Here is a 13,598-nt window from a genome sequence, read left to right as displayed (position 1 = left end):
CTCCATCAGATTGAGAGTCCAAAATTGAATTTCTGCAAGAGTTTAGGTTTGCGTCCACGAAAGGAAATTGTTGTATCAGCTCACGGCAGGATTTACAGGTGCGCGAAAGTCTTTGGTAGATTTCATGAACCGATACTCCCTTGGAGACACTCCTCCACATTTGATGTGAGTCCACAAGGAGCAACTATCGCATTGAGTTGCCCTATGATTTCGAGCCACGACCCGTCCGCACTCTGTACAAATCCTTTTAGTAAATTGAGGCCCTGTATTTGTACTCACATCTCCACAGAGACGAAGGTACTCGAAATTGAAAGCAGCCAAACAGTTACTGTAATAGGATGCCTTCGACTTAGCACGTCAATGACGATGTAATCACCCCTGCACTGAATTTACTTAGTTGAATAACGGACTTTTCTGACACTGATATGCTTCTAACAGACTTCTAGGAGGATCCCAAGTCGGTGATAGCTTTTACGGCTAATGCTAAAACTTGGGCCAATTTACGGCTGTGTTAATTTCTTTCCATGGTTGTTTCCAGAATTTTTTTTACGGTTAACTTTTTACGACCTACGATTAAAATGTGTCAAATTTTACGCCTGACAGCCAGCTATTTTGGACGTTTTACGGCTATTGGTTAACCCCTTTGAAACCCCCTTAGAAGCTGAATGTTTTGGTGAGCAGTATAAGCCACTTACGGGCCTGCGGATGACATGGGCTGTTACAATTCTGTTATGTATGCACCAGTAAAATGAATCACTTTCAATCTTTATTCCTAATAAGGTAAATTTCCTTGCTGCTCCTTGTCTATGGGTGAGGTCATGCACCTATTTTGTGAGTTTGCGTTATGCAATTGTTTATAAAGTAGAATAATTTCTCAAAGCCACGAGACCTTCAATGATAAGGCAATACAGACTCCAGCGGGATACACAACTGTGCTCCTAATATGGTCATGACGCGTGGCTGATTTGAAGGAAGAATGCGATAACAACTGCAACGAACCACAACTCTCATCTTTCGAACGGAACGTTTGAACGAAGTTCGAATTACAAATCATGGATGGAGAAGGTGACGATTTGATCAGACCTCCTCCTCCCCCTCGACCTCTTCATGTTATGTTAGCAAATCCAAGGGAAAATGGAGTTATAGAATTTCTGGCAGCAGTACGTGAGGGAAATTTGGACGAGGTAAGAATCAACGCTGCGCTGCTGTTCAGTGTAATATCATGTCAAATGTATGTTTTGATTATTACTAATAGATGGTAGTAAGTCCACATTAAGCAGGATGCATTATGTTTGAGGTGGTTGGCCACAACAAGGAATTGTGTCAGTATTTGGTTACAGCCACTTAAATGCTTGCCACAGGTTGTTCAGTCAGCAGTAGCTCTTGAAAGATTCAAAGTGAGGTGACTCATATTAGATAGACAAATACCTGGTACACCTTATGGTATGACTTATTGATTAGTCATTGCACTGGTGTGATTCATATCAGACTTGAATTACCCACATCAAACTGTTACCTTTGTCCATTAGAGGCAGGAGGAGGGTGGTGCCCTATTTTAGCTGTTTGGGAAAGTGCATCCTGTTAAGGGTGAGGCTTTTCAGCTGATTTAGTCAGAAGACAGATGTAGATTTTGACCACCAACGACTTTAAGTTGGGTGCATAACAGGCAGAAGAGCATATTTAAGTGTTTGTCTCATCAACTCCAAAATGAAAATTAAATGAAAGGGATGTAACCAATTTGTAAAATTTGAGCAGAAAATTCAAGTCTAAATTTTTTCCAATTTTTTTTTACTTCCTTACTGATGCAAAACTAAATTATGCTAAACCAAGGAGTCTTAGGCTACGGTCACATCTGGGCTACTAAGTATAGTTAAGACAGGGATTACCATAAGTAGCTATTTTGGTAATGTGACCACTTCTCTGTTCGCTCTAACTATTATAAGTTAGAAAATTTATGTCTCGGAGATACAAAACAATACAGACTAACTATAGTTCTACCTAAGCAGGGTTCATGGGTTAGTTAGCCTTAAGTTTATAAACAAACAACCAATCAGAATGTGACACTTCTTTTCGCACGTGTGAGATGAGCATATATAAATGTGCACAATAAAAACCAGGTGTGAAGTGAGGGGAAAATCAAAAATGACAAACAAAAAATTTGCACCCAACAAGGTAGCAACAGGTGTGGCCTTCAAGCTTTTGTGCAGCTTTCCCTGTATTTGCTGTGATGAATTCCAGACAGTTTGCTGCTCAGAAAAAAGAAATAAGAAGAAAAACTAGACACACTCTACATTGGTCAACCATGTGGACATTTCACAGATGAACAATAAGGGCTGTCACGAGCCTCTTTTAATTCATCCATAGGCTAATTAGAACTAACTGTAGTTAACTGCGTGGTGTGATGGCAAAGTGGACTGAAAGCTCTAACTACAGTTAGGTATGAGGTCACATAACTTGACACTAACTGAAGTTAAACTTTAGTTGTGTTGTAGATGTGACCGCAGCTATAAATGTTCAAACCAAATATAAGTTTCATAAGCCAGGATTTATTGATTTCAGAGGTGAGGTCTGAAGTCCTAATACAGAATGAAATAAAGAGAATGGAAAATTTTTGACTTGCTAGTTGTTGTAGTGACATCGACGATATAATTGTACTGATTATGTAGGTAACTAGTAATGAGAGAATATTTTTTTTTTATTTCTGTGAGGGTATTAACAGTACCACTGAGATTGTTGTTTGGGTATATCTTTATCAAATGCTCTATCAGGCCAAGACTATTTTTGAAGCCAAGAACCTGGATCCAAATGTGATAGAGAACCAAGGAGGGACTGCTTTACACCATGCTGCTAGGGGTGGATACATGGGATGTGTCACATTCTTACTTGATGCAGGAGCTGATGTCAATGTTAAAGGTAATCTTAGGTTTTGTGGATGAATGGTGCTCCATAGGGTACAAGTTAGTGGATGCTCTAAGGATTGTGTTTCTGGTTCTTGGAGCCCTTTACTAGTTATTCAGATGCCTCCCTGGGGTTTGTAATGTGCCCATTAATTTTTATATAACGCAATAATGGCTTTTAAAAAATTGGTGTCAAGTCAATTGTGGATGCATGTATCGACATAGATGGGATATTTTGTGGTGATTTTACACCTTGTAAAATAAATTAGGCAATAAAATTGCATGAAAATAAATGGATGGGTTGTGAATAACAGTGTATGGATACTATGTTCATTTTTGTAACGATTGACTGAAATACTTACAAATTGATTCTATAATTTACTATACATTTCTTATATAACTATAATACTAACTGAAGATAAACAAATTATTGAGACACCTGACAACTCAAACCCTCATGGGATTGAGTATTGTCAACATTAATTTGAACCAAATTGGATTTGTCCTGGACCTCCTTTACGTATTTATTTTACTGTTAGTAATTTTTTCCTTGGTAACTCCGAACCCTAATAAAACGATTAAATCTTTTGTTAACTTGAACCAGTTTTTGTTTTCTTTTAGGACTTTCCTCTAATTAATTTTACTTGCTTGAGTCAATTCATTCCTGTACATTTGTTAATGCAGAACAAGTCAGTGAACAGTGTTGTGCTATGAATTATTTGAAAGCAGCCAATTTGTACCTCTTGTCTATTTTGTATTAAACAAAACTTTGTAGTGCAGTCTTAATGTCATGTTTTCCTGATTTACAGCTGTAGGGTACATTTAAGAACTTACAACTCGAAGCTTCATTTTTCCTTGAAGGTTCCAGTTACCTCATGTCAACTGTATGTGATAATTCTTAACCTTTTACCCTCTGACATCAATATACATAGTCTCCATGGTATTTCTATAGATACATTTCGAAAGGTGCTGACAAGAAGAATATAACAATCAAGAGCTTCTTTAGTTATCATTTCCTTAATTCTTGTAACCCAAATTTGTGATTCAGGGGTGATCTTGCAAGGAGAAATTAGATGTTAATAACTCTTTGGACTTAAAGGGTTAAGTACTACATAATTATGATTTACGATGTTCTCAGTTAAGTCTTAAAAACACTCTGATAGCAAAGAAACTTCTGCAAAGCATTAGGCCTGCATAATAGATACCTCCTCCTGTTGCCTTCTTGTAAAATCTATTTAATATTTAATGAAAAATTGCAGCTCATTAGAAACCTGTTTTTGAATAAACTGGTTTTTTTTAATATAAAACAGAACATAGGAGGAAACTCCCCATTCACGTAGCTGCTTCAGCTGGTCATCTTGATGTTGTGAAGGTTCTTTTACAAGCTGGTTCACCTTTAGATGATGTGGACAAATTTGGACGATCGCCACTTATGTGGGCAGTTACTGGTGGATTTGTGGACGTTGTTCAAGTGTTACTTCAAGCTGGGGCATCTTTGACCAATCAAGGCAACTGGCATGCTCTCCATGAAGCCTGTAAAGCTGGTTTTGCAGAACTGGTACAATTATTGATAGATGCTGGTGCACTTGTTAATAACCCCACTCAATGTAAGTGATTGTTCAAAAGCAGTGCTGCTGAAAAACATTATTTGATCATCATGGTCAATCAGTTATAACTAAGTGTAAAATGGAAGTGAAGGCTGAGAGACTTGGAAAGCACTCTGAGTTAAAATAAACTCATCTTTTTCAACTGATGTTTAAATGAAGTTCCAGCACATAATATGATTTTCTGACTATATCTTATTAAAAGTTAAAGAGAACATTTCAAACCACAATGATTAAGCTTTGATTGATTTTTTCTTTTGACTAGCACAGAAAGTTTACTCATAAGCTTTAATATATCAAGCTTGTTATCAGAAGCTGGTAGGCTATGGAAACCTGCTGACTGTCAGACCATTTTGTGCCAGCTACTTTGTGAATTGTGATCAAAGACAGAAAATAAGTATATTGATCTAATGACCCCGAGAGTCTCAAATTTCAAATTTTTCCAATAAAGCATTATCCACTGAACCCCTTAGAAGGGCATGTTGCTAACTGCAATACACCACCCTTGCTATGCAAGCACAATATATTTAGTTGAGCTGCACAACTCAGTTGAAATTATTGTATCTGAGCTAGATTTGTTTGTGTTTGAAATTAGATACTGGTGGAGCACCATGGTCACCTCTTCATATTGCTGTTCGTCAAGGACACTTAGATTGTGTCAAGTTACTAATACGGGCTGGTGCTGATGTGAACAGTGTCAATGCGGGTAAACATACGCCTCTACATGAGGCTGCATACAGAGGTTATGATGCTATATTGACAGAACTTCTCATCCATGGTGCAGACCCACATGCAAGGAGTAATCAAAAAAGAACTCCCCTGCATGAAGCTTGTATGCAAGGTACTTAATATTAACATTATTAGTATGCCTTGATGTTAACTAGTAGGAATTTATTGGTAACACTTTAACTTGGCAAAAAGGTATTGTGAGTTAATACTAAACACAAACTAAAGATGTGTCTCTGAGTGTTGGTAGCTACTCAAAGTATTGACTCCTTGGAATTAAACAGTCCCTGAAGTGTTGTCCCTGAACAAATTGACTCCCAAGAGCAACTACCCATTAAACTTGCCTCCAAATTAATCACTGGTATCTTTTCTAGCAAGAAATCACAGACTGCACGATACATGTAACAAACTAATTTTAAACTTAACTCATTGTAAGTATACTTACTCAAGTAAGATTTTGAATTTTTGAATTTACCACTAACAATGCAAAAAATTTGATAAAAATAATTTACATTATTGGTATATAATTTATATTTCTTCAACAAATGGGTAAACCCTTTGAGAGTCTATTTCCCACCTGTACATCAAATGTTTCTTTATTATGATTCTACCAATTTTGAAATTGTATCTTACAAATTTTAGCTACCAAAGGTGGCAATTTCTTTAAGTTTACAATCCTTAAAAATAGCAACATAGGAAGCTGCTCCAACTAGAAATTCAATGATATTTACTTTTGAAATATAATGCTTTAAACCAGGTTATAATTACTAGGGGAATCCATAAGCATATCTCTGGCTATATAATACTAAAAGTCAAGACGTATTAAAAAATCACATATATTACTAACAGGTTTTTTTGCACTTCTAGGAAAAGTTAGAGTAGCAGTTATGCTTTTGGATATTGGAAGTAAGGTCAATGCTACTGACCTAGTTAGAGACACACCTCTTCATTTAACACTGCGAGCCAATCATGCCCATGACATTGCTGTCCAGTTAACAAGTATTCTCCTTCAGTATGGAGGATCACCAACGCTTCTTGGACGGGATGATGACATGTCTCTTGATATAGCAAGGCTATCTGGGCAAAGTTACTGTTTAGAATTGTTGGAAACAGCTCTTGGTAAGAAATGTGGGACACTTTTAACTCTTTGACTGACTGTGTAACTTTCATTGGAAGTATGTGAGGCAATTTTTGTATTACAAACTTCTTTTCTTACAAGTATTATAACTTAACCAAAGTAAAGCACGCGCTCTGATTGGTCATTTTAGCGTCCCTCATTTGCCCATGGGTGTATGCTGCTGATGTGAGCAAAATAATGCAAAGACTATTCTTCTGCATGCACTTGTTTTTTCTGGTCGCGTAAGATTTGTTAAATAAAAGGGAACTCTTTAGCTACAATGTATCAATGTTATGTTATAAAACAAATGGTAAACACCACAGTGTACACTATTGAGTCATGGATGCACTTGGGAGGTTTGCTAAGCACTTAAGAAGCTAGAGTCGCTCTCGGCTATCACCTCAAGCGACTCTTACGCTTCTTTCGTGCTTAGCAACTCCCCGCGTGCATCCATAACTCAATAGTGTACGCTGTGGTGTTTACCATTTGTTAATTAGTTAATTGCTCATTTGAAAGACATTGAATTACTGATCCGAGGCAGTGTTGTTGAGTGGTTGGGATCCTGGGCTTGTAAGCTGGTTGTCCCTGGTTCAAGCTTTCCTTGTACATGGCTAATTGGTCTGCCTCCTGCCAGTTGGGATATTTAGAACAGTATTTATTAATATTCATTCATTCATTTAGTGTTCAATTAAGTATATGTTGTAGTTAAAATTTTTCCATAGGTAATTTTTTTTTAACTAGGTAAATATATTTTTTAACTAGGTATTTTCTATTTTAACCAGGTAATTTTTACTCAGTCAACTGTCGAAAAAAGGGCCTTCATTTTTTGGGGTGTGGATGAAAAATAAGGGCCTGGTATTTTTAGGGGGTTCTTAAAAGATAGAGAGGAATTAACAAAATTAATTATATCACCTTCACATTCCTCTCTTGGTCCCTTTTCCCTTCTATCCACCTCTACTCTTTCACTATCTCACAATTCTGCTTATTAAATACTAACTAACTTCCATCTATATTAATACTAATACTTCATTGAGAATAAAGAAGTATTACTTACCCTCTGCATTTTGAACCTATGACCTTCGTAGCAGATTAGATTTCCTGTCCATCACACTCTTCTCTATACCACACAGTCCTTTTTCTAAACACTCACTTTTTTTCTTCCATTTATTCTTTCTTTGGTACCAGACTCACCTCGGTCAAAATTTAATTTATGCAAAATGTGCATGCACATGCGCACTTGTATGAAAATGGGACTTACTCATCGAAAGCGAAGAAAGCGATGGAGGGTGTACCGTTTTGTGTCGCTAAAGACGCGTTTTACGAAAAGTTAGATGCCCTTAAAGGCTCCAAAAAAAGTAACAGTAAATTGACTGTCTTCATAGATGATAAATTTTACGAGAATGCGAAGTACTGGCTCAAAAATGAACCCAAGAATCACAAGCAGTTCGGACTAACAAAGACAGATGTAGGGACGATTAAGTGAAAGCAATGGACCATTCAAAATGACAACATCTTGTCCAAGGACCGAAAAATTGTAGTACCTAAAAGGCAACTTCGCGGCATTTTATCCCAAGCTCATTCTTCAACCGCACACCGCGGCAGAGATAAAACTGAAGAATTTGTAAAGAGAACATATGCAGAAATATCTCAAGATGTTGTAACACTATTTGTTGGTCTGTGCCATCTACACCAACAACAAAAAAGTGTAACAGACCATTTGAAGCGGCCAATAATGAAGCCAATACAGGCAAGTAATTTTCTGGCACACGTACAGTTGGATTTGATAGACTTTCGGAATTTGAATTGTTCTTGTGGAAGAAACCACAACTGGCTTTTACATGCAACTGATCATTACAGCAAGTTCTCCTGGCTTTTTCCTCTGTCACATAAAACCAGTGAGGAAGTATTAGAAGCAGTCACACAACTCTTTTGGCAGGTTGGCTTTCCCAAAAAGCTTCACACAGATAATGGAAGAGAATTCAAGAATAAGGACATGATAGACTTTTGCAATAAACATAAAATTGACCTAGTTCATGGAGCTCCAAGAACTCCACAAACGCAGGGACTAGTTGAAAGAAACAACAGAACTGTTAAGGAAAACTTAGCAAACATCCTTAAGGAGAAACAAGTCAGTTTGAATACCTGGTGCAGATTTGTTGGAGAGGCTGCCTATAAGAGAAATGTCACAATACACAGAGCAACTTCAAGAAGCCCATATGAACTTGTCTTCGGCATTCTTCCCCATAAAAGCATGCCAACAACACCATCACTGCAACAATGTTCCTCTATGGAAGCAGACAGACAACAAGAAGGTGAAGATGAAAATGAATGTGCAGAGAACACAATTGAAACAGAAGTTGAGGAGCCTACCAGAGTCTCAGACATAAACAATCCTACCTCCAAAAGAAAAGCTGAAGAAAGTTCATCTCAAAACAGAAAACAAATAAAAAGCCAAACAAATCAAAAACAAAATAAATACAATGAAAAAATGAAATCCGCAAGACCGAGTGTAAAGAAATTTGAAGTCAATGTTTATGTCTGTGTCAAAATTGATAAGATTGATAAAAGTACTGCACTTCATCCCAATGTTCTATTTGGGAAAATAATTGAAATGGAAAACACATATGCAAGAATAGCAACCAAATTTGGTTTAATAACAACTCTCATTTCCCCCTCAAGATTGACAAAATGCTCAAGCCCAAATATTGTTTTTGAAACTACTAATAAAAGAAATAACGTTTACAGCAGCATGTAAAATGGCAATGGAACAATAGAAAATAAAACTGCTTTCAAGTTTATTTTTATATTTGTTGTGTGTTTTATAGCAACAGCAAACCATCTTATTTTTTTTTCAAAACCTATCTTCCTTTTTTCTGTTCTTCAGTCTACAAGTACATCTGAACCCTGACCCTAACCCCAATCCTAACCCTGACCCTAACCTTATCCCTAATCCCAAACCTAATCCTTAACTTTAACCCTTAACCCTAACCCTAGATCTAATCCTCTGATTAACTAACCGACAGAATCAGGCTAATTGCAGTGAAGATCTTGCTCTCTCGGATTGTTATATCCTTATCTTGACAAAACCCAATATCTCTATCATTGTTATCAATAAAAAAACAGTTAGTTACCCCATAGCAAGTGAAAAAAATATTGTGGAGCAAAATTACCCAGGTTAAAAAAATTGTAGCTAGTGAAAAATAAAATTTACCTCAGAAAAAAAATTACCTGCAACATATACATACATTGGCATCATCCATGGGGTATCTGCAGTTTGATGCAGACATGAATCTGAAAAGCCCTCAGTGGAAACAAAATTTTATGTGACTAAACAATGTACATATACCCTTTGCCTCTTCCCATGTCTAGAGTAGTACATTATAGTTTAGCACTATGTAAATTCCACACTGATATCTCTATAATGAGGCTGAAAATAAAATGCTAATAGGCGCATGGAGTCAGTCAGATAAATTGTCAATCATCATGAAGTCATCCTATTTATATTATGCAATTCATCATGTTTTTGTTTTTTGACATTTTGGTTGATAAGTTTGCCTGTGAAAGTTCTTACAGTCCACAGAATTATTCTAAACTGTGAATGTTTTAGAAAGTTGTTAATTAATGACATTTTGCTTCCTTATTGCAGAGATGCCACTGCCATTGATTCAGATATGTAAAGTTATCCTGAGGAAACAACTCGCTTGTCACTGGGATTCTATACAGGAACTTCCTATACCATTGACATTAAAAAGTTTTCTTATAAACGAATGCTAACTCTTGAACCATTATGTATCAAGGCTGTGCTCTAAGGAAAATTAAATGGGGCCCAGCGCTTTGAAACTGTGAAATCCAGGGTGCCCAGCATATGCTTTGTATGAGAAAACTAAGATTCCTGATTTACCCAAGAGCACAAGTAAGGCACCAGGGGCCACTGGGCGCTGTTAGACCACAGCCTTGCATTATTTACAGATAATTACTAGCTTGACACAGGGGTGTTGTAAATAACATTTATTATTAAATTAGGTATGGACAGGGAGTTCCTTCAAGGAAAAAAAAAGACTAAAAAATGATAGCAACTTTTATTTTATTTCTTTAGGAAGTAATTTTATTTCATGCAGTGCTGGGTGGGGCGTGCTTCTTGAAGGTCCCTGTAGCTTGACAGGACAGTAAAGCTGTTCTGTTTTCATTCAAGATGGGGTTTCCAAAAGTTTTGAAAATTATGCTATACAAACTATCAGCTCAATGGACTGTTTAGGGTGCCAGAACCTGCTTCTCCATGCTTTAAAGTTTGATTTTTAGATAGACTTTGGGCCTGCTAAGTTATTGAAATTTTTGAGAAAAGGTTCCCAGGACCACTAATATTACCATGAAAAAAAAGTTTTTGTAAAAAGTCTTAAATAGAAAAGTAGTGGTCTGTAATGATGCTGCAATTTTGAAATTGAGGCCACCATTGCTGTCAGACCATTAATTCCGTCATACAAAATAATCCAATACTCCATATTTTCCTTTTGTCACTGTAGGTGTGAGACATGTTGAGAATGATTTTGTTTACACTTTGAATAGACAACTGCCAACTGACAGTGAATATTCAAAACTAAGCAAAAGAGGACAAAAGTATCAGTACCTAGGAGTGTCTTATTTTGAAATTTCAGGGGTAAAATTTTAAAAAGGCATCTAAAGACATAGGCCATTTCCTAATTACCTTTGCCCAAGAATGCATGTTTATGTAAACTTTTTATCATATAAATAGATAAGCACCAGGACTCTGTTTGAAAAAGAGACTAAATGTAATTTGGAAATGGGCAATTGTTTTGAGGGGTTGATTGGGAGTATCAAGATAAAATTGGGGGATTTCAAAGAAATATTACCACCAGTGGTAGACGACTAAGATAAATTTGTAGGATTTTAAAACAAATAATCATGGGATCATAGAGATACTGACATTTAGTATATACTTAAACAGTGAATAGCTTTGAAGGTGAGCTCTGGTTGGCTGCTCACCTCTGAGCAAGGGATTTGGGCCCAAAAATATTGTTATCATTGCAGGATTAATGAGTTAAAATCATCTTTTCATGCTATATAATTTCATAATTTTAGTATATAAAACAACTGTTCACCTCAGTGTTTGGGGCTTGTGGAGGACATTTACCTCATCACTTTGTTGATAAAAATCCACCAGTAGCCAACTCCACTTCAGTGAAAAGATGTTAATTACTGTCAATAGCCATGGAACACTTTTTAAGTTTGAGTAGAAATAAATAGATGCCACAATGCAGTGGTCACTGACAAGGTTGGATGAAATATTCAACATGACATCAGCAAGTATTTTTGGTCACCACACTAATTTAAAACCAGCCTCCAATAATTTATCTTTTTATTCAACGTTTTAAATACCATCCAAGATGTTTTTGATAAATGTAATAATGTAAAGGAGAAATTCCAGGTTTGGTGCACTCTCACCAGCGATAAATTTTTTTAAGAAAACCCTAGTCTTGTCCAGAGTATAATTTTGCAAGTCTTTTAAATTTCTCTGCTTCTTGGGGATTCTTCTCCACCCCATCACCCAAAGCATACATTCGACTGACATTGATACATCCCCATGGGTGTGACATCTCACAGCTTTTTAAGGATAGTTCAAAAGCTTTTTTCATGTCTTTTGGGATTCCATCTTTTCCAGTGAGATAAATTGCACTCAAATTGAAGCAACCGTTCCTATGTCCATAGTTACAGGCCTTGGTAAAAAGTTCTATAGCCTTTGGCAAATCCTTTTCTATTGTCGATCCTTTTACTCCTTTTTGATACAGGAGTCCTGCATTATTGCAAGCTCCTGGAGATTTCTTCTCACAACCTTCTTGGAATAAGCTCATTGCTTTCTCAGGATTTTTGAATTCTTGAATAAACACACAGAGAGTAAAAAAATCTTCAGTTAGTGGAAGTACACACACTATGTAAATATTTTCTTTGATTTCAATTTGCTATTGAAGAAATTGACTGCAACAAAAAATTTTCTCTTCACTCCAAAGTTTGACTTGACAAAATAAAGGTCTTGAAGTTAAGGGTGCATCTTACAACCAAGTGGATCTCAAACAAAATTAATATCATAATGGCAGTTAATAAATTATTGTTCTAAAAAAGAAAAACTAATGCTTTCTCATCCTTTGGCAAATATCAACTTGATTGTACAAGTATACAGTTACATCAAAAAATCTTCCAGAGGCTACTCACAATAGTGCTCTAGATGCAAATCTCAAGAAATATAGAACCACTTACTTTTGTTGGTCAGATAGAGGTTTCCTAAAGCCAGGCAACTTTCATTAAAATTAAGCTCTTTACAGGTGTGTTCATAGAGTTCCTTTGCTTTATCTATATCCATTTCAATTGAAGCATAAAATTCTGCAAGTATGTGGCAAGCTACAATGGAGAGACAAGAAGAGACTGAAAAACTATAAAATGTAAATAAAAGTGCATCAAGTGTGAAATCACATTGACAGGTGCCAACACAGGGACAGGAGATTGTATACCAAACTAGTAGTTACCATGTAATAAACTGAACCTTGAGATGTGTTAAAAGAAGAAAATGAAAAGTGTGGGGGAGAACCTATTGTAATTTTTTTTTTTTTTTTTTTTTGGGGGGGGGGGGGGCATTGGACTTCTGTTAGGCATAAAAACTGAGCCAATTCAAAATGGGTATCTATAGACAGGATCATTTCATTGACAAAAATAAATGTAACAAAAAAAAAAAAAAAAAACCCATACTGCCTGTCAAAAGTATAGTAGAAAATACAATTTAAGATAAATTCCTTTCAACAATTCCGCCATCCAAATATTCGTTTTTCAGAAATTATACAAAGATAACCGGCTAGATTGTCGAACATCTGCTAATATGCGAGTTATACTGCAGCTCCCGTAGTCCCACAGTCACCCTCGATAACGCACATAGCCCGTGGACAGTTTTACGCATGTCATGAGGAGTTACATGATTGAACTGAAACATTATGTAATCCTTGTAGTGCTGACCAAACAACTTACACTCTTTCTTTTTGGAACCGTAACACTCATGCTTGTAGAGATCGCGCAGTTGTTGACCATACTCTTCAGTAGCTTTGGCTACTTTGTCCTCTGGAGAGAGACCAAAAGGCATCTTTTCACCACTCTCTTTGCACCAGATTTCAATTTCGTGAAAATTTTCCAGGCGTCTCCCTCGTTATTCGTGGAATTTTGCGCATACATTCTTCAAACTATCCACTGACTCAG

The 13,598-nt window shown here is 36.4% G+C and overlaps 3 protein-coding genes across 3 annotated transcripts; 2 read left to right on the top strand and 1 right to left on the bottom strand.

The window, feature by feature from the left end:
- The first annotated feature begins 912 nt into the window (after positions 1-912).
- On the top strand, positions 913-10,261 carry LOC111326831 (uncharacterized). The gene is made up of 6 exons (XM_022930909.2): positions 913-1,184; positions 2,769-2,913; positions 4,208-4,504; positions 5,097-5,342; positions 6,095-6,346; positions 9,991-10,261. Exons 1-6 carry the CDS (start codon positions 1,053-1,055, stop codon positions 10,116-10,118), a joined length of 1,200 nt encoding a protein of 399 aa, XP_022786644.1. The 5' UTR covers positions 913-1,052; the 3' UTR covers positions 10,119-10,261.
- Positions 7,942-9,228, top strand: LOC148720084 (uncharacterized). The gene has a single exon (XM_088739245.1). It carries the CDS (start codon positions 8,077-8,079, stop codon positions 9,097-9,099), a length of 1,023 nt encoding a protein of 340 aa, XP_088595371.1. The 5' UTR covers positions 7,942-8,076; the 3' UTR covers positions 9,100-9,228.
- A 1,440-nt stretch (positions 10,262-11,701) lies between the features above and the next one.
- On the bottom strand, positions 11,702-13,574 carry LOC111326833 (cytochrome c oxidase assembly factor 7B). The gene is made up of 3 exons (XM_022930911.2): positions 13,374-13,574; positions 12,615-12,755; positions 11,702-12,234 (listed from the first exon to the last, which is right to left on the bottom strand). Exons 1-3 carry the CDS (start codon positions 13,483-13,485, stop codon positions 11,831-11,833), a joined length of 657 nt encoding a protein of 218 aa, XP_022786646.2. The 5' UTR covers positions 13,486-13,574; the 3' UTR covers positions 11,702-11,830.
- Positions 13,575-13,598: the final 24 nt, after the last annotated feature.

The sequence above is a fragment of the Stylophora pistillata genome, chromosome 11, assembly GCF_964205215.1.
Source record: "Stylophora pistillata chromosome 11, jaStyPist1.2, whole genome shotgun sequence".
Classification (NCBI taxonomy): domain Eukaryota; kingdom Metazoa; phylum Cnidaria; class Anthozoa; order Scleractinia; family Pocilloporidae; genus Stylophora; species Stylophora pistillata.
This window is presented reverse-complemented; position numbering and strand designations above follow the sequence as displayed.